The sequence below is a fragment of the Haliotis asinina genome, chromosome 9 (assembly GCF_037392515.1).
Source record: "Haliotis asinina isolate JCU_RB_2024 chromosome 9, JCU_Hal_asi_v2, whole genome shotgun sequence".
In the NCBI taxonomy this organism is placed as follows: Eukaryota; Metazoa; Mollusca; class Gastropoda; order Lepetellida; family Haliotidae; genus Haliotis; species Haliotis asinina.
In genome coordinates, this window is record NC_090288.1 from 14,213,087 (window position 1) to 14,238,475 (window position 25,389).

The 25,389-nt window shown below is 40.7% G+C and overlaps 1 protein-coding gene across 2 annotated transcripts in view; it reads left to right on the forward strand.

Moving 5' to 3' along the window:
- The window catches only part of LOC137295988 (carbonic anhydrase-related protein 10-like), a 116,342-nt gene that overhangs the window by 45,510 nt on the left and 45,443 nt on the right, over nt 1-25,389 (forward strand). For both annotated transcript variants that reach the window (XM_067827605.1, XM_067827606.1), the window contains exon 2: nt 8,349-8,396. In XM_067827605.1, the coding sequence (XP_067683706.1) occupies nt 8,349-8,396 (48 nt within the window). The remainder of the gene's footprint in view (nt 1-8,348; nt 8,397-25,389) is intronic.

The following is a 25,389-nucleotide window of genomic DNA, read 5'->3' on the forward strand; positions in this document are numbered from 1 at the left end:
ATTTAAAAACAATCTCGCCCATGGGCGAGAATATTTCCTTTTACTCCAAATACATCATTCTTTTCCAATGTTTTGAAGGATGTAAATGAATGAAAGTGGCTTTACGAGTATCGTGACACAAAATCCAACTGATCTGATTTAATTTTGAGAATTCCATGGGATTTTAAAAAATATACGAGAATAATTACTTTTACTCAAAATACATCTTTTCCTGTGGTTTGGAGGTTGTAACTGAGTGAGGATATAGCACAAAATTCAACTCATTTTGACGTAATTCCGCTAACTACAAGAATCTGCACTTCCACTCCAAATACATAGATTTTTTTATTGTTTTAGAGGTTGTAAATGAATGAAAGTGTGTTTATAAGTATCACTCCTGTCTTAATTCGACTAACCTCGCTCGTGGACGAAAATATTTTCATTTGCTTGTTTTCTTTATTTTGCAAGCATATGGTTAAAATTCAAATGAAAATACAATGACAAATAATTTCAGTTTAATTTAGTGAGTTTAGTTCTATGTCACACTCAGCAATATTCCAGCAACATGGCGGCGGTTTGTAGATAATCAATTTTCGACCAGACAGTCCAGTGATCAACAGCATGACCATCGACCTGCACAATCGGGAACCGATGTGGCAATCAAGTTAGCGAGTCTGGCCACCCGATCCCGTTAGTCGCCTCTTACGACAAGCATAGTCACCTTTTATGGCAAGCATTGCTTGCTGAAGCCCTGTTCTACTCCAGATCTTCATAGGTCCGGAACGCAGAGAAGTTATTTGTGAAAGTCCTTACTCCTTACTATACTGGGACACAATAAACAGCGTTGTGAGATCTTTAAGCTGTTTTGAAATATGTCTTGTCAATCCCACTGACATTCGCCAATAACCACTTAAATATAGAATATATAGTCCGTGCTCCTTCAGAACAAATAAGTAATTAAGGATCCCCAACTGGGTAATTAAGTAAACAACTCAAAATACTGTCACTTTCTGCCCAGGACATCACGCGTCACCAATCGTGAGGTAATGACCTTGTAAAACCCCTCAGAAGGAAACACAAAGCACCAAAACTGTATTTCTTTCTAGGTGACACACGGTATGCTGTCAAAATTTTCGTTGTGGAATACATTCTATAGTGGGCAAAACATTACGCTTGGAAAGTGTACCTACCCAGTAGTTTTAAGTGTACCTACCCAGTTTAGTATGTTTCGTTTTAATATTGTGGGATCCACTTTTAGTAATTCTGTCAGTTCTTCGACCGAGGTTTTATGGGGTATTCTCCTATTTGTCAGACCAGGAATGATAGGTCACTCTCTTGCTTTCTTTACCATTTGTACCAATTAACATGTTCCTCGTCATGCTCCAGCTCACACAGTCACGTGGTTCGTTTCCAGTGCAACTTCGGCTGCGTTTAACAGTACTTCAGCCAGTTTACTGTATCAGTCGAAATCTTACAATGAATGAATGAATGAATGAATGAATGAATGAATGAATGAATTAAGAGCAAGATGTATATGTGAATGAATGAAAGAAATAATAAAAGAAGTACATATGTGAATGAATGAAAGAATAAATGATACACCACGACCATCCCTTCCTAAACATGCTAAATAATGCAAAACTATCGTTAGATCACATGTGTTAACATCAGTTAATTATAGTCTGCCTTGTCAGACATAACAATTTTCAGACAGGTTTAAACAACAAACTATCTGCTTGACTGCACAGCTGCCTGTTGACGTAGTATACCCACCTCACCTAATTTTCCTGCGTAATCTTCATCTACATCACCGTAAGCAGAGAGCACAGAAGGCCGAATATCTGTAACCACTGAACCGTGGCGTCTCACTGGAACAAGCTAAGTTCCCAAGTGCGGGTGTCCTTCTCTACCTTTTCCATTAATCTTTAAAACATCTAACAAGCTCAACGCATGCAACGTTTAACTAAAATGTGATGTTATACATATAATAAAGGTAATTTTTAGGTATTATTCAGTGGATAAATTATCGTTTTATGATGCATATATGTATGACATGCTGGACGGGTATTGGGCATTTTGTGATAATTTACCATTACCATTTTCATGATGCATAAAAAAGACACTCATTAATCTATCACTGAGTTTTGTCATTCTTTCACTCCAATACGGCCGCTAAATCCCCTCTGATCATAGTATATGGACTCTCCCATACCAGATTCACCTGATCCTGAGAAATCAACCAGGCATGACATACCCACATCACCTAATTAATTTTCTGTACCTATCGATCAAAAAATACATAAAACGGGAGGACACCCTGTTCACTAATGGGAGTGAGCCTTGTAGGGAGTACCCTCACTCTCACAAACCAACCGACTGGGGAGAAGCTGCCGTGTTTGTCGGGGATTCTTCTGGCTTTGCTAAATAAATCGTACATAAACATGTAAAATATATTGCTTTGATTGTGTAACTACCCACATTAGGACATTGAGACCATTCTGATTTATCGAGTAAAATACGATTGTATGGTTTAGAGTTTGAATCTTGGCATATCTTACCGGTTTTGCTACTTTTGCACTCTACCCTTCTACCTGGGGCGAGCATGTTTTGGTTGTTTTTAGTATTTCATCTATTTGTTTAGATTTATTGATTTTATTTTTTTTATAACTGTAAATTTATTCTGACGTTTGACGAGGTTTGTGTAGTTATCATGTATGTTATGTAATTATATTATTGGTATGGAGTGGCTTTGATATGCATGATTGTGCTTGCCAATCCAGTCCCGATTACTTGAAGAGATTAGTTTAAACTATAGATTAACGTATCCATACTGTTAATGTGTAATCTGAATATTGGGCTATGGGGAATACGTAAAATATTCAAGATTGATTTTGCGTTTACTTTTCTATCTTTTTATAAATATTCGCTATTTTTGCTACAGTCGAAAAGATTTACCGTGGCTTCGTTGTGTACAGGTCCATGGTTGTGGTCTCTAAGTATGTTAGAAATTATGTTGTTGAGACTGTTGGAACTGTTGATCTGCAGTCTTTCAAAATTCATTTTTTACGAGATACATTCTCCCTTTTTACTACAAAAATATTCTCACAATGAACATATAACCGTTTACAAAAAGGTGTTTTCCCGTAAAATAAGTAGGAGGAAACGCAAAGTATAGCAGCGCATTTGTACTTCTTTCTTTTATTATTTCTTTCATTCATTCACATATACATCTTGCTCTTAATTCATTCATTCATTCATTCATTCATTCATTCATTCATTCATTGTAAGATTTCGACTGATGCAGTAAACTGGCTGAAGTACTGTTAAACGCAGCCGAAGTTGCGCTGGAAACGAACCACGTGACTGTGTGAGCTGGAGCATGACGAGGAACATGTTAATTGGTACAAATGGTAAAGAAAGCAAGCGAGTGACCTATCACTGTTGTAGATTATTCCTGGTCTGACAAATAGGAGAATACCCCATAAAACCTCGGTCGAAGAAAACCTGGGACGGGCAAACGGGAATTACTAAAAGTGGATCCCACAATATTAAAACGAAACATACTAAACTGGGTAGGTACACTTAAAACTACTGGGTAGGTACACTTTCCAAGCGTAATGTTTTGCCCACTATAGAATGTATTCCACAACGAAAATTTTGACAGCATACCGTGTGTCACCTAGAAAGAAATACATTTTTGATGCTTTGTGTTTCCTTTGTGAAGGGTTTTACAAGGTCATTACCTCACGATTGGTGACGCGTGATGTCCTGGGCAGAAAGTGACAGTATTTTGAGTTGTTTACTTAATTACCCAGTTGGGGATTCTTAATTACTTATTTGTTCTGAAGGAGCACGGACTATATATTCTATATTTAAGTGGTTATTGGCGAATGTCAGTGGGATTGACAAGACATATTTCAAAACAGCTTAAAAATCTCACAACGCTGTTTATTTATGTGTCCCAGCATAGTCTTTGTGTCACTGCAGTAAGGACTTTCACAAATAACTTCAATTTCATAGCTCTGCGTTCCGGACCTATGAAGATCTGGAGTAGAACAGGGCTTCAGCAAGCAATGCTTGCCATAAAAGGTGACTATGCTTGTCGTAAGAGGCGACTAACGGGATCGGGTGGTCAGACTCGCTAACTTGATTGCCACATGTCATCGGTTCCCGATTGTGCAGGTCTCATTCATTTACAACCTCCAAACCACAGGAAAAGATGTATTTTGAGTAAAAGTAATTATTCTCGTATATTTTTAAAATCCCCCTGAATTCGCAAAATTAAATCAGATCAGTTGGATTTTGTGTCACGATACTCGTAAAGCCACTTTCATTCATTTACATCCTTCAAAACATTGGAAAAGATGTATTTGGAGTAAAAGGAAATATTCTCGCCCATGGGCGAGATTGTTTTTAAATTGCTCTAAATTAGCAGAATGAAAATGAGTTGGATGTCGTGTCATGATACTTATAAATATGCTTGCATTCATTTACAAACTGCAAAACATGTAAAAAGATCTATTTTGAGTGAAAAAATATTTTCTCGCCCATGGGCCAAAATGTTTTTCGCCCATGGGCGAGAGTTTTTAAAATCGCTCTCAATTAGCGGAATTAAGTCATATGAGTTGAAATTTCTGTCATGATGCTCATAAATGTACTTTCATTCATTTACATCCTCCAAAACACGTGAAAACATATATTTGGGGTAAAAGGCAATGTTCTCGCCCATGGGCCAAAATGTTTTTCACCCATGGGCGAGATTTTTAAACATCGCTCTAAATTAACGGAATTAAGTCAAAATAATTTGAAATTTGTATTATGATACTTATGAACATACTTTCACTCATTTACAACACCCAAAATATGCAAAAAAATGTAATTTGAGTAAAAGTGAATATTCTCACCCATGGGCCAAATGATATTTTTAAATCGCTCTAAATTATCAGAATTAAGTCACAATAAGCTAATTTTCGTGTCAAGACACTAAAAAAAATACTTACATTTATTTACAAACTGCAAAACATGGGAAAAAATATGTATATTCAGTGAAAGTAAATATTCTCGTCCATGGGCCAATATGTTTTTCACCCATGGGCAAGATTTTTAAAAATCGCTGTCAGTTAGCGGAGTCAAGTCAAATCGAGCTGAAATTTGAGTCATGATACTTATTAACATTTTTTCATTCATTTACAACCTCCAAAACATTTATTCTGGACGAAATTAAACACTCCCGCCCATGGGCCTGCCCATGGGCCTGTCTATGGGTCGCTGTTCACCCATGGGCGTGCCCATGGGCGAGCGAGTTTAAATTTTCAGTTTTCGAAAAAATTTTTTTTCAATTTTTCATCCTTAGCACATATTCATAATAGCTGCATGTTTATTTTTGCCAAATCTCTTGTGAGAGAGTGGCCACAGTGCGGAGAGTTTCTGGACTATTGTGAGTCCAGAATTAAATTGTGACGTGTTAAAGGCCTGTCTCAATGTATCTGGAATAGTGTGAAGTGCAGTGATAAACAGAAAACTCACAATAGTCCAGTGACATCGCGGCCAGATTCACCAGAAACTGACTTTACACCTTGGATAAACCGGGCAGACCCATGACGATTCTGTTAAAGCTACAGCGTGCTGCTGGCTTATCAATGATATAGAAATCATCTTGCGTCCCTTTGGTATACCACACACCTATGGTTCGAACTCAGTTGGCAATGCTTTTTTCTCCTATCGTGTAAGCACCATGGACATAGTTTTTGGAGTTTCTACCACAGCTGTGATGTAGAAAGAGCATATGCTCAAACCGATTTAAGTTACAATCACTCATTGACTAAGAGGAGAGTAGTCTAGTAGTTAAAGTGTTCGCTCGTCACACTGAAGACCCTCACGTGGGTACCAGCTGTGACGTCCATTTCTGGTGTCCCGACGTCCATTTCTGGTGTCTGGTGCCCGACGTCCATTTCCGGTGTCCCGACGTCCATTTCTGGTGTCTGGTGTCCCGACGTGAAATTCCCCAACTACTGCTAAATGAGGCGTAAAACTAAACTCACTGACTCAGAGCTCGTATGACGTACAAATCAATGACGGTGGTTTTAACATGAAAAGTCAGTGGGATCCAGTCAGTATCCCATGCAGAAAATCCCAATGAAACCAACAGCGTCGGGGCACAGCGTAGAGCCATTCTCAAGTAGACTAATATACACAGCTTGTGATAGGGAAGAACCAAAATTACTAGGCGCCTGAAATTTCCATTTTAAGAAGACATGCTTTAACACCATGCCAAAAATGATGTTTAGGTTTTAAAGATTGAATTAAAACCCCCAATCTGTCACTGTATCTGAGATGCCCCAGCTTCTCCCAGTCCTCTAAATGTGATTGCCCCGAAGATCTATCATCCATGCCTCCCCCAAACCCACCCCTCACCCCTCTCTGCCTCTCACAATTTGTAACATACTTTGCAATAGGAAAAGCTTACCGCATACGGAAGCGACTGTTTGAGTGATATTGTATTAAATAGGGAACTTTTTTATGTTTACGTTGACGGAGCTTAAGATTACGAGAGTCTGCAGCTGTAGCAGCCATCTGGAATAGGTCCACAGGGTATCTGTGTTTACTCCTGGTGACACAGAATGATATGTCCAAGTGTTGAGAAGCGTATTCGCTCTGGGTATCTGTGTTTACTCCTGGTGACAAGACTGATATGGCCACGTGTTGAGTACCTATTGGCTCTACGCGTGTAACACGCGCATTTAATAACAGGTAATTCATGCATTATCCAACACATCTTTACTGCAAGCGTCATGCTGGGAGTTTTACGTTTTTATGTCATGCCTTGCCTGGAACTATAAACTCTGTGTAGAGAGGCTGGTGCTGCGACACGGTGTTTTGGAAGTTCGAATGTTTTGGCCAATGTTGATGGATGTTGTTATTAGATGGCAGGATGTGCGCAAAGTTGTAAAATTTCGGAATCTGTTAGATGGAAAGCGTCTGTGAAGGATTAGGTGTGGTTAGTGAGTTTAGTTTTACACCACACTCAGCAATATTCCCGCTATGGTTCTCCCACCGCCGACACCCACAACCTGCATCCATTATCGCTTTCCTCAAATATCACTCAGTCTACTGTAAGAACACTATCAGACATTTTTCATAATGTACGTCATATGATATGTTATCACTCGATGATATTTAATGGAAAGACCATATTTTTCAGTTTATGTCAGTTCTTGACGCACATGTATCCAAATGGTAACAGCATGGTGTGAACAGCGTCATGAGTACATTATTGCGTTCCTGTGCAATATGAAACTGATATAAATAACACTGAAACGAATACAACTACTACACTGGTGGTAGTCCAGTGATTAAAGCGTCCGCTCGTCACGCCGAAGACCCGAGTTTAATTCAAAAACATGGGTGCAAGGGGCGAAATCGATTTTTATTTTTGGTACCCCCAGCGTGATGTAGCTAGGATATCGTTAAACTCGGCGTAACACTATACCCACTCCCTCATTATGACAGCAGTAACAGTACAATGAGAAAATTAAAATACTCTTTTACCAATGGAAACGAACAATCTGATTTCTGTAAGAAATCTGTTCAACTGTGCTGAAATTATGACATCAGTAGAACAGTGTTTAGTCTTCCTACCACGAGGGGCGCTAAAGTAGTTTGTGGTTAAAGCGTTCGTTCGTCACGCCGAAGACCCGGGTTCGATTCCCCACTTGTGTACAATGTGTGAAGTTCATTTCTGGGGTTCCCGCTGTGATATTGCTGGAATATTGCGAAAAGCTGCGGAAAACTCACTCACTTCCTGCCTTTAATGGGTTTTCTACTGAGACACACCGACATTCCCCCCTTCAAGGTTAAGGCATTATTCGACGTTAGCACAAAGACAGCCTGTCAGATAGACATTAATCCAGGCTTGATACACACTGATAATATGGCAACATACGGTTCACACCAGCTATTTGTCTTCTCAGACACGATCTTGATCTTCACATGAACAGTCAATAACACATGATTTTAGATACTTAATGGAACATCATTTCACCATGGAGAAAAGTTATTATGAAAAGTTTCTACATCAAAAAAGTTCTTAACTTTATTCAGAATATTCTTCAAGAAATTCAATCATAATCAATCTGCCAACTGTAGAAGAAGCATGAAAGAAGCACGCAAGCGTCTTCTGATGACCGGAAGTTCATTTCAGACGCCCTCTGGGATTGCTACTCTGGAAGGCAATGTGTGTCATCTTCATTTCCCGTTGTTAATGGGGTTCTCATACCTTTGATCCGAGGCAAGCATTCTCCCGTGTAGAAGTAATTTGTCTTTTTTCTTTTCTGAGTGCTTTACTAAACGGCTTGTCTTTATCTTACCAGGTTCGGACGCCCTGTGGTCACACTGGTGGACCTACACTGGACAAGCAGGTGAGCGCTGGATCTTGTACGCCATTTTGTAAATAATTCACGTGGTGTCGAGGCTATGTATGTTGGTGATGTGTGAATGAGATAAACCCAAAGCGTTGGGAAGGATAAATCACAAATGTTATGAGTTTCATTTTACTGATCAAATTCAAACAAGGCGATATCGAATCCCACGACGATGAAAATGATTGCATGGAGCTTTAAATTTGTACTTTCTCATTCCGCGCCAGTCTAAGATAACAGGATTTATGATCCCTGGTTCGGAGGCCAGCTTGAGTCTAGGTACGGTAGCGGTAAACGGCTTTGGAAGCCCCGCCGGTTGCTTGTGGTATTTTAACCTCTTGGCACCAACCACTACAGAGTAAACAGATTCGCTTATGGGCACTGTCAGTGATCATAGATTATTAGTCATTTGGGAAGATCAGCCGTAGACCGTGCTAAATTGACTCTCCACTCGCGACAAACGCGTCGTTTATTCTGAGATTTGCTCAGTCTGAAAACTCCCAGCGAACTCCAACGGTATATGGACACAAAGTGGGGTCATTCAATATAAAGCTCCAGGCTAGAGGTGTAGCTTTTATATTACTCTCACGAGAGCAAGAAGCGGACTGGACAGAGTCTTCGGGCGTGAGATAAAACTGGAATCCAGACAATTACGGAATTAGATTTCGATGGTACTGGAGTTCATTTTACTTTGGGTCAATTAATCACTATAAAATCTGTTATATTGCAGTAGACGAGGGTTTAATGGTTATTGTTACCTACTACGTCTATCCCCGGGTTGTTCACAGTTTGACAAATGTAAGATAAAGATTATAGTGGTACTATATGGAACGAGTGACGCTGATTGTATTGGGAAGTATTTTGAAGATTGGATGAGCTTTCTGTAGCGCCACTTACTGCCATGGCAAGGCTGTGTGAGGAGCGGGGAAACCTTAAAGCGGCTCTGGATTTAGATGTTTACCATTTTGGTAGAACCGACAGAACCATATTCTGAAGGCATCGGGATTCGAACCCATGATCACAGGACACAGAACTGTATAGCGAATAGCTGGGCCACCCGGGCCCTAACAGAAGATGGAAAATGGTTTGAAGATCACCTGGCATAGATCAAAACCCAAACATCCAAAACTTATTGTTGAAGATCATACACAGTTTCGAATTGGTAATGGACCCAGGTAGAATAGGCCTTCAGCAACCCTTTCTTGACGTAAGAAGTTACTAACGGGATCGGGTGGTCAGGCTGGCTGACTTGATTGACACATGTCTTCGGTTCCCAGGTGCGCAGATCGGTGCTCATGCTGTTGATCATTGGATTGTCTGGTCCAGACTCGATTATTTACAGGCCGCAATCTAGCTGGAACAATCACCTCGTGTAATGTATGGAAGACACTGAAACAATTAGCTCGAGTAATATGCAGAAGGAGGTATAGTATAACACATGCCATTGTGCTACATGCAGAAGAAACTGTACGCATAACGTCAGGTACAATATACGTGAAACTATGAATTAGCCTCGGCTAATATACACTATACAACATCCATGTGTAACTTGCGGTGGAAAGTATGCCAAGTCTTAGCGTAATATGCAGACGAAATTGTGCAAATGACTAAAGTTAAGAAGTAAGTGACACCTTGAAATAACCTATATATAATATATAGCAGAGATCATACAAGACCCATGTGTAATATGGATAAAAATATGTAATAAAAATAAAACAAAAATAAAACAAAATCTTACAAGTGTAACATGTGATGGAAATTATACAAGATCCTTGGCTCTATCCAAAGGAAACTATAAATATCCTAGGGTAACATGTAAACGAAACTATGCAAAAAACAAGAGTAATATATCGAGGGAAACAAACAAAATCCTAAATCAATGTACAGAGGAAATTATAATCGGTAATCTTATGTTTTGACCAATGTCCTGTTTACCACACCGATATAATAAATAAGGATCAGTGTTTAAGGAGTGATCCAAAATATTTAAGTTCTCTTCAGTGCCAAAATGAAATGGACGGCCTGGAAACTCCGCCATATCATCAATCAATGCCACTCGATACAACCCTGTCTCGGTGCTTCAATATCACGGTGTTACTGGGAAGGTAATTGCCACAATATTTCAAAACCATCTGCTGACGCGTGTGGAAACAAATACCTCACTGACACATGCCATGACACGACCCAATGTTTCCCCTAAAACACTGACCGAATTTAATTTCAGGGCGCTAAATTTTCCCTTTCGAATGCAGATGTTTCCCAGTTGATTATGTTTGTTTTTGCTATTTGTCAAAATTTTATTTAATACTGCATGGGTCTTTCACTGCACCGATTTCGAAGAATAACGGCATGGTTATCGTGAACGGAAATTGAAAACACGCAAAGCAAACGAATTTGTGTTCGTATGCCTTTTCGCACCAATGATGTTTCCGAAACAATGATCCTTTCCGTATTAACCCATGAAGAACCGGGTTAGAAATTGTCTTCAGTAACCCTTGTCTCGAAAGGCGACTAACTGGATCGGGTGGTCATGCTCGCTGACTTGGACGATCCATTTGCGATCGATGCTCATGTTATTGGTCACTGGGCTGTTGATCACTCACTCAATTGCTGTCACTCACTCCGAGTTCTATCACTCGCTAGCTCGCTCACCCAGCAAACCATTCCCTTCACTGACCCACTCACTCACTCACTCATTCGTAGAAAAAACAGTTTCTCATTTACCCAGTGTGGGAAGACAATTTCCGGTGTCCTTTGCCGCGATGTTCCTGGTATATTGCTACAAGCGGCATAAAACCATACTCACTCTATCATTTACCTAGTGAGACTACAATGCCTATTTAACCGCAGTGTGAATGCATTAAATACGACGAAGTACTAGAGAGCAATATTTTCATCTTCACAAATACATTACTTTTGCGTTATAGTGAGTGTGAGTGGGTGAGTTTAGTTTTACGCCGAACTCAGCAATATTACAGCTTTATAAAAGGCGGTCTGTAAACAATCCAGTCTGGGCCAGGCAGTCCAGTGATCAACAGCATGAGCATCGGTCTGCACAATTGGGCACCGATGACCTGTGTCAACAAGTCAGCGAGCATGACCACCCGATCCCGTTAGTTGCCTCTTACGACAAGCACAGTGTGGCAAGCATGGATTGCTGAAGGCCTATTCTACCCTGAACCTTCACGGGTCCTTTTGCGTAATAAAACTTCAGACGCACAAAGATAATATTTAATACAGAAATCAATAAGAAACGAGATTCAGATATCTGATATGGAAAGTCACACAGCAGATATCTGTATTTTCCAGCCTCACTTTAAACCCGGCGCATTCCAACCGAAACAGTAGGCAAAAGAATAACCATATATGACAGTCTCAAAAATCTGTTTGTTGCACACCCACGAGACAAAACTAGTGGCTGACTAAAACGAAGCACAAAACCTTTCGCCATTCTTCCTCGTTTGTACAACCGTGTTGGTATTCTATATAATGGCCTCGGGGAGAAGAAAATTCGCGTAGATGACGTTACAAACTGGGACCCTTCTCCCCTCGTGTACAAAAGCCTGATTGAACTACACAGAACTTATTATCAAAGAAATGCCCAGTAGCGTCTGGGGTATAACTGGTTTAAAACATGACTGGCTTCTGTAGGATTTCTGAAAATAGAAACATGTTTGTAGGCTTTGAAATAATCTTTGGAAGAAATTCTGAGACGGTGGCTTTCTAAAATAGGTTCGGTATCGCGTTTGTGGGAGATTCCTGACTGATTCAAGCCCAGTTTTATTCACTGAACGTTCGTCGGAGTTTACGCCTACGTAGACTCAGAGAAGTGACCGTTTCCAGTATGAATTGGAAATATAATTGAAAAACAATCCGAAGAGATCCCCGTCTGGTGTGTTCTGAATATATAGCTTGAAACTTGATACCTTTTTTGTGAAACTCGTTATGAATGAATGACTCGGAAATGAATATACCTGTATGACATACCAACTGATAAATCCACCACATGAATATGCCCCCAGCAATATCTCAAGAAATACCCTACCGAGATATCCCAATATCCTCAGGTAACCTCAACTTATAAACCTACCGATATACCACATCAGTAAGCTCACAAGAAATGCCCTACAGAATAAATAAATGAATGAATGAATGAATGAATAATCAGTTCTTGCCTCCTTCAAGCTTCTTAAATAAATAAATAAATAATAAATAAATAAATAAATAAATAAATAAATAAATAAACTTACAGCTTACATACCAACCGATAAACCAACCGATATATACATCAGTAAGCCTACAGCAACAAAACAAGAAATATCATGGAGGATGCTCACATGCAAGTTCAGTCAAAATGCACATGGACTTATTCACTATGCAGGCTACCGCCAATGATTCATAATGAAAATCCGAAGAAAACCCCGAACGCGTGCTTGGCATATTCATCTGTGAATTGTTATGGAAACCTTTTCACTTTACTGTTAGCCATCAATCACAATTACTCTGAACCTGAATCATTCGGATGCTGCTTGAAAGGTACAGCATTCATTCACACCCAGGCTTGTCTTAACGCCGGAGCATCTGTACAATGATTAATCCCAACAAACATAAAACAATTCCAGGAAACGAGTTTTCTTAGTTCTATCCCCCGAAGTCATTTCTTTAAGTATTTCGGGTTTAATTCTTGAACTGCAGACATAAACGTTTCAACAAAATGTCTTCCATTAATGGCAAACTTGAAAATGTTCCAAATTGCGATTTTGTTACACTCAACTTTGCCGGCGGTAGCGGAACTGCTGGAGTTTTTCGGTCGTTAATGCTCTGGAATTAGAAACGGTTCACTTTACGAAGGAAACAATCTAAACGTAACTTTCAACATTAATGTGCTTTTGTTTCCTTTCACGTGCACTTAGCTTCTCCATCCGTCAGTTTTCCTTTTCGCGGGATTTTGATAGTTTAGGGCAGAATAAACATATTTATTTCACTAACAGATAGGTGTTAACACGCGTAACAACGAGATCTCATCTCGCGCGTTGTTGAACGGATGATTGAATTATTTCAGTAATCGATAGTATGCCACTGTTGATGACTCATAAAACACGATCATTTTACATGGTCTCTATCAGGTATTTGATGCAAAACAGAATGCCGTGTACATGTCTGTTAAGTACGTCGTAGGTCATACTGTAATGTGATTGGGTTGTATACAAGCAGCAAAAGAAACGCAACTGTGTTTTGGTCAACTTTGTAAATAGAAGACATAAACATGAAAACTTACTTTGATGACATTTCATTTTTCGAAGCTTGCGTTTCTTTTGCTCTTCAGTATAGTATCAATAGTTTGCTCCCTAGCTGTTAATCAAGGTTGGTGGCCTCATGGTTAAGGCGTTTGAGTAAGTTTGGTTTTACGCCGCTTTTTGCAATGATCCGGTACTATCATGATGATGGACATGTGGGGGAATCAAACCCGGGTCTTCGGTGTGACGAGCGAAGTCTTTAATCACTAGGCTACCCCATCGCCTTCTGGATATGCAAACGAATTCACCTTGCAGGAACCACTTATAATAAACTCCATGCAGCGATAAAGTGTCTACCTTTTTCACTTTTTTAGTTGGTTACGTCCTGACAGTTTATGAAGGAGTCTACGAATATTATCATCATAAATAACTATCATTATAAATATGGAAATATCACACAAAGAAATCATATCTACGGTGTCTCCTCATTTTGGTCAGTTTAGTGCTGACAATTTTCCCAGACAGATACAAGTGTTGCAGATGAGTAAGATGGGTTAATACCCAGACGGGACTTTAAGAATTTAGTTATTTTATTGACATCGACATCATAGACAAGTTCCAAAACGTCACAGGTAACCGTGCAAGAATCCCATGACTGCGTGTCTCCAATCCCCTTGTCCCATTTTCCTACTTGCACAAAACGATCTTAAGTCATCGGGTATCGTAAGGCTGTATCTGTATCTGACTTGCAGCACTTGCGTGGAGCGCAAACGTGCAGTGGAAAAGCGTCTGCCTATCTCGCTGAAGGCTCGGGTTCGATCCCCGGTGGAGGCACCAAGGTTTGGGTACGTCTGCGTAGTATCCTTGGACAAGATACTTAGATCCACATTGTCTCAGTTCACCCAGCTGTAAAATGGGTACCCGAGAGGATGTGATGGCAATGTCAGTGTTTAGTTCATTGTACCTAACAGGCAGCATGGTTGTATGGTCTCCAGGAAATTTGATAAGCATCTTAAAGTTCGATAGTGTCCTGTGATCGTGGATAGTAATGTTCGTAGCGCCGTGAGCAGGCAATAAGCATGGATATGAGCGCCATATCAGCGGATTATTACAATCAAAGCAACACCGATATCGCTTTGTGCAGGTGGACCGTGATCGTGTTTCAAACTTTGTCATGAAACGTACTCACTCACAGCAGTCGATGTCACTCACTTACCTGCTGACCAAGCAACCCATTCTCCTCACTTACTCACTCACTTTAAACATCCGGTACACTTGACAGTGGTCCCAAGAATTTGAAAAAGTGTAGAAAGGAGTCAAGTCTGGAACGATTTTGCAAGTCTAGATTAGCTGTAATTAAGAACTGTACTGGGCCTGTCTGTCAATCTGTCCATCTGCCTGTCTGTGTGTCGGAACTAAATGTCAGTTTAAATAATCTTCCGCCTCGTGGACATTCTACAAGGCCATCGCTGCCAGTGTCACGACCCAAGAAAGTGGATTTGGAACGAAGCCATGTAAAAAATCGAAAGCTGCCAATGGACGTGAGAAAATGCAAATAAACACGGTTTATTCCCTTACTGAAAAAGCTTTTCACGGTTTTACAGTCATCTTGGAGTTGGAACAAGCATTTGCTCTTTGTGCACTTGTCGTAATAGCCGGACGTATAACAACACATCGGTATGTGTGTACAGGGCGATTACTTATAGTGATAAAAGTGAATCCCTGCCTCGGCACCATGTCTGTAGAATGGTCTAGCCTTACATTGCTTATTCTTGTACATTCCCCGCTACCAGTTGGTTGTCTTGCTTATATCGTCATGTTTATATCTGGTTATGGCGTATTTATATCGGCTTGTTCCTTGTACATATGAAGCTTATTTCTGCTTATGCCTTGCACATACCGTGCTCATCTCTGCTCATTCCTTGTTCATACCGAGCTTATCTCTGCTCATTCCTTGTACATACCGAGCTTATCTCTGCTCATTCCTTGTACGTACCGAGCTTATCTCTGCTCATTCCTTGTACATACCGAACGTATCTCTGTTTACCTGCGTATGTCTGCTTATGCATGATTATATTTGGTTCTGCCTTGCTTCCGTTTGCTTATGCCTCGATTATATATATGCTTATGCGTGTTTATATCTGGCTATGCCTTGTTTATAACTAATACTCGCTTACCTCATCTTGTGCCGTGTTTATACGAGTCCTCTATCTGAAAGTTCTGTTTTCGTATTGCGAAAAACAACTTCACTCACAATATTGTACACGTCCTTTTCCGAGATGTGAAGTTGATATGGATACTTGAACAGCAATATCGAGTTGCAGTGAATTGAAACGTATTGATTTTCTCCAAAAAGAGATTGTCCTTATATTTACAGGTATTTAAAGATAGTTAGAATACATACTTAGGTGTAAAACATGACAATTCGGAAGATTCTTAGGGATCGTTTTACAATTCGTTCATTGCATTTACAAGGAACAGCTTTTGCTGCAGCAGTTCAGTTGATGGAGAAGTTGTATGCAGCTGGAGGCGCTGGGATGTCCTGGTGGTTAAATCGTTCGCTCGTCATACCGAGGACATGGGTGTGATTCCTTCTGTGGGTACACAATCTATTTCCGTGCTGTTACTGGAATATCGATAAAGGCGGCGTAAAACTAGACGCACCCACTAAACAGATTAAATCTGACTTACTTCGTATTCAAATGTATTCTGCAACAGGGTTGGTATTCGTGCTATGGTTACCAGAGGGATCCCTATGGTCAGTGACAATGATGGTAGTGATACTGTTTGTGGAACCTAGTTCGTTGTGCCATGTTAAATATGTTGAACATGTAAAAACCTGGGTTCGAATCCCAGAGGGGTGGTGGGGTAAAAACGCTCGCCATCGCGCTAAAGACCCAAACGGGTACAATATATGAACCTTAGTCCGAGTGTCCATGATATGACGGAGACATCGCTGAAAGCGGCGTAAAACCATACGCAACATCAGTATGCAACAATTGGTGGCCCCCGCCATGATGGAATATCGCAACAGGCGGCGTAAAACCATATCCACTCACTCAAATCCCATATTCGCCCTATTTAGGTTTCTAAATTTGTCAGCACCATGCTCAGTATGCAACATCGAGAGTTATGTAGCATGTCATGTCTCAAGGAGGAAAACTCCATTTATTCTGATGAACGTTAGAAGTAGGAGCATGGCTGCTGCACAATAGACTGTAGACAGGTTCAGTATATATTATGCATGGCGGACAAGAGAACGCAACGTTTAACCTCGTTTTATCTCACGTAACCACCGTCGTCTTGGACCAGGCCCATGTGTGTCAAGTTCAAATCTTACAGACTGTGTCAATCGGATTTGGTCAAGAGCTGCTCTGCAACCGGCTTCACTTGATTAACACTTTGGACTTCAAGAGGGGGTCTATTTCGGTGGCTGCTGGGCGCGATCTATATATAACGTAGTCATACTGTGGATTATGGAGGGTGGCGCATCAAACTAAACACTCAACTAAACAAACTAAACATCAAACTAACAATCAAACAAACGGAAAATACGATAAGCTACAAACAGTCACTTATGGAGTAAACTATTTCCGATCGACGGGAATTAGAGGTTCATGTCCACTTTTGCGGGAATTCTTCCCCGTAGCTTCCAACGGAAAGAGAAAATAGTGTTAGGCCGGGGCTCAGTGGTCTCCCTACCCGGCCGGGGCCCAAGGGTCTCCCTACCCGTCCGGGTCCTGAAAGCACCATGAAGCAAAATGCATTATTGAAGTGTGCATTCTCATAAACGTCATCGAAAATACTGTTTTCATACCTATATATGATTTGTAAAGGACTTTTTTTATTTCAATCATATGAACCCGGTTTGGGTGGGATCATGTTTTTTCATGTCTTTTTTTATTTATCGTGATAGTGTGGCATGAGTAATGAAACCGTCAGTCTCAAGCCAAATGAGTGAGGGTTGTCAGTCACGTCCCAACGACGTCTTTATGAAGTCTGAAGCAGCTGCGTACTCTTAGTATGAACTCGGGGGTTTCCTCTAAGGGCTTCATGAATTAATTCAGTATTCCATATGACTCCCGACCCGCGTGCTATCTGCCTGGGAACGCGGGTCAAAGCTCAGTGGTAATCCTCTTTGCTGTATTCAGCGATGCCAAGCAGCCCTTGGGGAAGCAGTAATGGAATGGAGGTGTCATGTCGGATGTAGATAGTGCCACGAGTCACAGATCAGTCACACAGTTGCGCAGGAGAACTTTCTGATTGCGGATGTAACTTTAACACGTAATGTAGCGCACTGTTGCAAGGCACGATCAGAATTGAGGCTGGTGCTGAGAGGATCGGATACATCATCGCACAGCAATTACTCACACATCAGTTATTAATTACATCATTTAAAATTCTATTTAATGGTGGTATCTACTGCTTTTACCGGGGCACTTTTCTTGTAACCTGATACAATAAATGAACTTCAATTTCTGGCTCAAACTCTTGTTTTTGCATTACATTTGTTACGGTCAGGTATTGATGGTTGGCCTTGGGTAATGTCGGGTTATATTTATCCCAACTGACAGTCTACCTCTACCTCACCGCCCCTGACCACGAGTCATGCTGTAATGGAAATCACTTAATGTACGAAACAGTGGTATGAGTGAGTATACTTTTACGCCGCATTAAACCTAGGAAATAGGCTTAGCGGGAGCGTGAGTCAGATCACCAATACTGCACTTGGCACGTCTCATCTTTAAAGATATGTGATACGCTAGCATCACCTGTTAGATGGTCCAGTTATGTTTCTTTCGTAAGTTTACACCAGTTACGTATTTGTTTGATAGTGATGAGCCATCGTGACTTCAGATCTTTTAAACTGAAACGTTGCCATAGATAGTGAAGTATCGCATGTCTGTCTACATTGCTTCAGTGAGTCGCTGAACTGATGAGTTTTATTTTCATCTGTTTGAAATAAATAGCATAATTCAAACTACAAGTGGCGTGCAGGTAACGTATGGCGTGCTGGTCTTCAGTCCGACCAACTCCACATCGTTCACAAGGGGGCCTCACTTATGCATGTCTGTTCGGATAAGGCCTTTTTATAGAAGGTTTGTATCTTTGGATCGGAGGTTTTCGTGTACATGCACGACGAATACACGTAATGCGTGAATAAAAGCGACAGGAGCCCTTCTCTTCTGATATAACAACCTTAAAGATCCGGGTGAGAATTGGCCATCGGGGCCTAGATTTTCGAAGCTCTCTTTAACTTTAACGTTAACTTACGACTATCTTACCTGTACGAGAGCTTCGAAAATGTAGGCCTAGTAACCCATGCTTGTCGCAAGAAGCGACTTATTGGATCTGATGGTCAGACTCGCTCACTGGTTGACATCATCGCAGCTCTGATACTATTCGACATTATAACCTTGTGATTATGAATCACTTTCATGAATCACTTTTAGAAGTGATGACTCCATGTTTTCGCGAAATGTCACCGTATCCTGCCCTTGGTTTGACATTGTCACGAACGCATTCAAAGGAAGGAGGGAGTCGGTAGTTGACACATGCTGCCACTTGCGTCGACTTGGGGCAAGAGTCGTTCATCGCTCTTCGAAAGCTTCGTAGAGAAAAAAAACAAAACAAAAACCACGTTCGCCTGTACGCCAAAAGCTGTGAAATGTTGACAGAGAGAGTGGAGATGTTGGAATATTACTTCAAATAAAAGGGTGATTGAAGCCATCACTCTCACATTTGTATCAAACGCCTTAAGGATGAACAGGAACAGTTGTTATGAATAGACATATTCTCTATTGCAAAAGATGCGACTTTTCGGTGTAGATCCTAACCTAGTTAACAAACAAATGATGACGGTGGTAAGATCTACACGGAAACATTTCCGCTATCTGTTGCAATAAAGAAGTTGTCTTTCCATAAAATGTGTTCCTCTTCAATATGTCGCACTCTAAACGTCACTTGAGGACGTTTGCCTTAGGATATTTGTGCCGTTCGCTCATCTCACCGAAGACACGGGTTCGATTTCCAACATGGCTACAATGTGTAAAGACCATTTCTGGTGTCCCCATTTCTGGAATATTGCCAAAAGCATGATTACACGATGCCATTTAGAAAGTGGTCAAATGCAACACTTGTGGAAGTCGCGGTGGCTGAGCGGGCTAGGCGGCTGACTTTGCGTGCTGGCTATTAGGTGTCTGACTCTGAGGGTGCGGGTTCGAAACCCGGATGGGACTCAACCAAACAAGTACTAGAATTTGTACTTTACTAAGAAAGTGAAATCCCAAATATGACACGTGTTGCATTGCCAAAAGCAGCGTAAAACTCACTCACTCACATACATATACTTAGAAGTGAATATTAACCATTACCCACAAAAAACGATTTGTAGGGTGAATGAATCAGGGGAAGGGGGATAGCTGTTTAACTTTTATATCTAATACAAGTCCATCATTACCTTGTACCCGCTCGTGAAGATCCAGCTTAGAATTGATCCTCAGTACCTCATGCTTGTTGTAAGAGGCAACTAACGGGTTCGAGCGGTCAGACTCCCTGACTTAGTTTAATCACAGGTACACTGTAGCGCAAATGGGTTGCGCGGCATAGAGAAAATGACAAGTCATCTTACATGCGAGCGAAGCGAATAAAGGTTGGCAGCGTACTTTTCTCGCTTCGGTTCGAAAAATATGTTTCATGTCAAAATACAATATCGCCACCATCAAAGGTATACACCCATTACTTCACTGGGTTGTGCTCTCACATTTCCAATTTCATGTTGAACGTGAAATATTTTTTATTCAACATTTTAAGCGCAACTCGCGGTATATCAGACCGTTCATCGCCTCAATTAACCCTTCTAACTTTTCGAAGTGAAGGAAGACGAGGGCATTATTCCATATGGAATACTTACAGTTACCTCCCCTGCTTCATTCGCCCATTACGCCAGACGTGTTTTTATGTAGAATAAATGTTACGAAAATTCTAACAATAGCGACGACATATAAGAAACATTATCTCTAACAGGTTCATGATAAAATTAAGCAATAGGGTATTTCTTTTTAATTTCTGCTTATGCTTGTTCCGTCACCCCATTCAACCGGAAGCTGGCAGGGGTAATGGAGGCGAAGAACGATCTGAATGCCACGACTGGCGCTTAAAATGTTGAATACAACATATTTCACGTGAGTAATGATTAAACATGGGGTAGGAAATCTGAAAGCACAACCAAGTGAGGAAATGGGAGTGTACCTTTGACAGTGGCGATATTTTATTTTGACATGAAACATATCTTTCTATTCGAAGTGAAGGTAGTACCTTGCCTACCTTTGCTCGCTTCGCTCGCATATAGGAAGACTTGTCATATTCTCTATGCTGCGCAACCCCGTTTGCGCTACAGTTTGCCTGTGGTTTAATCACACCTGTCATCGTATCGCAGTTGCGTAGTTCGATGCTCATGCTGTTGATCACGGAAGTGTCTGATTGTGTATCTAGGTTTGTCAGCACCATGAACGTGCTCTGGTGTTCCACCGTGTCAGACCGGCATCAAATCGAGCTTTCTCAAACGCTAACCTGAAACAGCTTGATGTGACAGGAAGACCGTTCATACCTTTGTAAAACTCAACAGTTGATTCCAAATGCTTGAATGTATTGCAATGTAAAACGCAAGACTTTTGAAATGTTACGGAAATTAAAGACAACATATCCAAACGCATTTTCAGTTCTTTTATTCCTCGACCCTATTTACCTTAGAGTTAATCCCTGACCATTACGGATAATAAGCATATTACAAATATCCGGTGGTATTTCATGTTATGTGGCACACGTAAATGCTGGAAATGAATATGTTGGATATCATATATGATACAAATGTAATTTTTTTAGAGTAGAAAACATTGAATGTCTTGCAGCAGTCACCATAAAACACCCAACTTTTTTCTTCAAAATGTTTTATTTACTTTGTCTGCCATTATACAAAAAATCAATAGCTGGCTGGAGATGTTTGATAGCCTGACAAATAGTTCCTACTCCATCTCACAATAATGATAAAAACGTTAAAAGAATGGGCAAGATTGTTAAAAAACGCAAAAAAATTAAAACATGTCAAAATACATATATGTAAGAAAAATGAAGTATAGACAGTAAATAAATGTTGGAAGTCACATAAATGTATGATTGATAGTAATTGTTTTACGAACGAAATTGATAAAAAAACGCAAAGACGTATAAAAGTACCAAAACGTATATAAAATAACCTAAAGTATGAAAAGTATAAAGTAACAAAAATGTATGAATGATTGATGGCAAATGGTTTTTGTTTGTTTTTCAAATAGCAAAACTGGATAACTGCAATAACGAAAACTCGAATCATTGTCAAAAACGTATAAAAGTATACAAGAGCGGACAAACGTAGCATTAACGAATATGTTTGATATCAGTCGCCATCTATTTGAAATTGTGGTACATTTAGCTAATGGCATGATAGCTAACGTGTCTGCTAGTAGTTCCACGTTATAACCTATGGAGATACGGGTTAGAGCTGATCTTCAGCAACACATGCGTGTCGTAAGAGGCGAATAACGGGATCAGGTCGTCAGGCTCTCTAACTTGGTTGACACATGTCATCGTATCCCAGATGCATACATTGATGGTTCAATCTGTTGATCACTGGATTGTCTGGTCCAGACCCGATTGCTTACAGACCGCCAGCACATAGCTGGAATATTATGAAGTGCTTCGTTTAACAAGAGCTCCCCATGTGTACATAGCTGGAATATTATGAAGTGCTTCGTTTAACAAGAGCTCCCCATGTGTACATATTCCAGTTTCGCAAGCCAGTCGGGCTAGCTGAAAGTTACTAGTCCTCAAAATAATTCACTAGCCCGAAATTTGAATGTAGAAACTACACAAAAGATTACAAAGGTACAACACCATAAGAAAAATGAGGAAACACATCTCTGAATTTCTGAAACATTTTGCTTTAACTCAGATAACTTAAATACGTCACCATTAAACTGCTCAGATAACGAATGTATTTATCAGGCCACAATCTTGCTTGATTTGAAAGTGATTATAGCTGAACAAATCGGAGAGAGTGATATATTTACAAAGGGGCCCCATGGTATTCACTATCCAGCCGGGCCAGTGACGGTAAAGACGACTGGATTTTTACTAGCCACGGGCAAGCTGGCCAGTGTCTATTTCGCACACTGATTCCAATACTTAACCGTCTTAACACATACGTTAGTCTGTAACTAGTTCGTCTCGTTTTATAACCGGATACACGCGCGTGGCGACGAAGTTTGGGCCCGGTGGTTAACGCGTTCGATTCCAGCCATATCCATGACATATGAAGTCCATTTCTGATGTTCTCTGTCGCAATAATGCTAGAATATTGTTGCCGACGGCGTAAAAGCTTACTCACTCAGTTTTTGAAACACTACTAACTTAAGGAAAATACTCACTGTGCAATCATAATATAGTTCTTCCCGTTGGATTACGCCTGGAAGCGATTTCTATCATAATGAATACAGCATCTCACTTTTTGGCTATCGTTGTTGCCGCTGTCTTGCTAGTATACTATCCAGTATGTAAGACTCGTACTTAGGTTTAGATGGAAGATAGAACGCGCCCAGTTTTCATCTTGTTTGCGCCACAGTTGTTATTTCAAGAATGATGAAGGCAGAAAAGCATGGTCTTATTCGTGATTGTCTGTTTGACAACTGTAAATATTTTCACGATTATCCTCGTGGTACTCTACGGACACCACTGGGTAGAATCAACACGACTCTTTGGGAAACAGATGCATAGAAAGGTACAGTCGTAGAAAAAAACATTAACTACACGGCAGTTAAATGAGAGCTGGGCGTCGATACACCAAACACCGTGCTACGACCATTAGCGCTCTTACGATTTAACGCAGGATTAAACTGTAGATGGTGAGTGAGTGAGTATGGTTTTATGTCACTTTTAGTAATAGTCCAGCAATATAACGACGGGGGACACCAGAAATGGACTTTGCACTTTGTCTCCATGTGGGGAATCGAACCCGGGTATTCAGCGTACCAACCAGACACTTTAACCACTAGACTTTCCTACCGCTCCAGACCGTTGTAATGCGACCATCGTGTTGTTAAACGGGCCGTAGTTGTCACCGCTGTGTAGTCTAAACTTTAAAGACTTGTTCCAGCTCAAAGAAATGTTTGCAAGTTATTTGAGATCACGCCGATGGCCTGTGTAACTTTGCCGCATTCTTGCACATCAGAAACATCCATCATGCAATGAACGAATCAAAGAATCACTCACGTTTTTCCTAAGGCCACACGAAACCACGAAAGTTGTGCCTATTATGTATGAAAGATGTTTCTGATCAGACCTTTTTACAAATTTAAACGATGAGGATAAAATACGACCAGGTTACGCATTTGGATCAATAGTAAAATCTGGAAACCTGCCATAAACACAGACTTCCATTGCATCGGATTATCCTCGTCTGGTTCCAACAAGTATTTAGCAGGAACAACGTCTGTGTAGAAATGTAATGGCGCCGTGCTTGGCTAGCAAGGGAACTGTCTAATTGGGTAGCATTGTCCACACGGAGAGAAGCAGATAAGTCAAGGGGACCCAACAAATCAGCCCATCAATCTAAATAATTGAATAAGTGATGTAATTTTCCCAGCAGTAAGAAGAGAATGGTCTATTTGGTTTGTCAGTGAGCAGGCTCTGGCATGAAGACGTCACCATCGAGGATAGAGAAAGAAGATCTGTCAACACGCATTGTGCTGGACTATTCGACGATCTCAGGACTTCCTCTAGGGATGAGAAGGTCTCTCTGGGGCATTTTGCCTCGTCGGATAAAATCCAATAAAGCCTAAAAATATCTTTTCTTTGAGTCTGATGTATAAAGTTGAAATTTGGGCAACCGGCGTCGTTCGTAAGCTTGGCGGATGGCTGGTTTTAACTCAGTGTGAAATCGATGTGAACGGGGCAATAATTACATTATTTGAGCGTAAAGTCGGTATTATTTGTGTACAGGGATAAAACATCTGAAGAAAATCAGACAATTCCAATTCCAATGCGTTGAACTCCTCGTAATGAGGAGAAAAACGCGATGTTGGTTTCAATTCCCATTGTCATCGATGAATAGTTCTTACATCAGCGGAACTGTATTTCATTAAGAAGTTTAAAACTTCTTTCATAGGCTCCCGTGAGCCGTCAATTTGTATTAACATGATGCTGAAGTCGTTTTTCTGTAATCTGAGTCTGCCGAATTTGTAGCCGGGACCATGCTGCAGTCGAAGACGAAGTCTCGAGCAAACAATCCCCGCCATCATCTTCTGTGAGGAAGGTTAAATTGAATGATGCACGGGACTGCTCTGCTACAGAGTCCAGCGTCAGACATTCCCGCAGGCCAAAGTTTCGATAGCCCTTTACCATGGTATAAGGTCTCTTCACCGATCGCTGTTTCTGTCGCGTCTACAGCCCAGCTCGCGACTTCTCTACGATGACATAAAGCGAAGTCGATGCAGCCACTTTGTTCATTGTGTAGACATCGATATTATCAGTGTTTGTTGATGGTGTCTCCATTTTACGGTGTTGAACACTTTTGCAGTGTTTGAGTGAGTGTTGTGTGATGCCGCGTTGAACCAGAGTTTCGGTGGTGGGTGAGTTAGTGATAAGTATGATGGTTGCTGGGTGAGCGCGTACATGACTACCAGCCAAGTCAGCGAGTATGATCACGTGATCAGGTTATATGC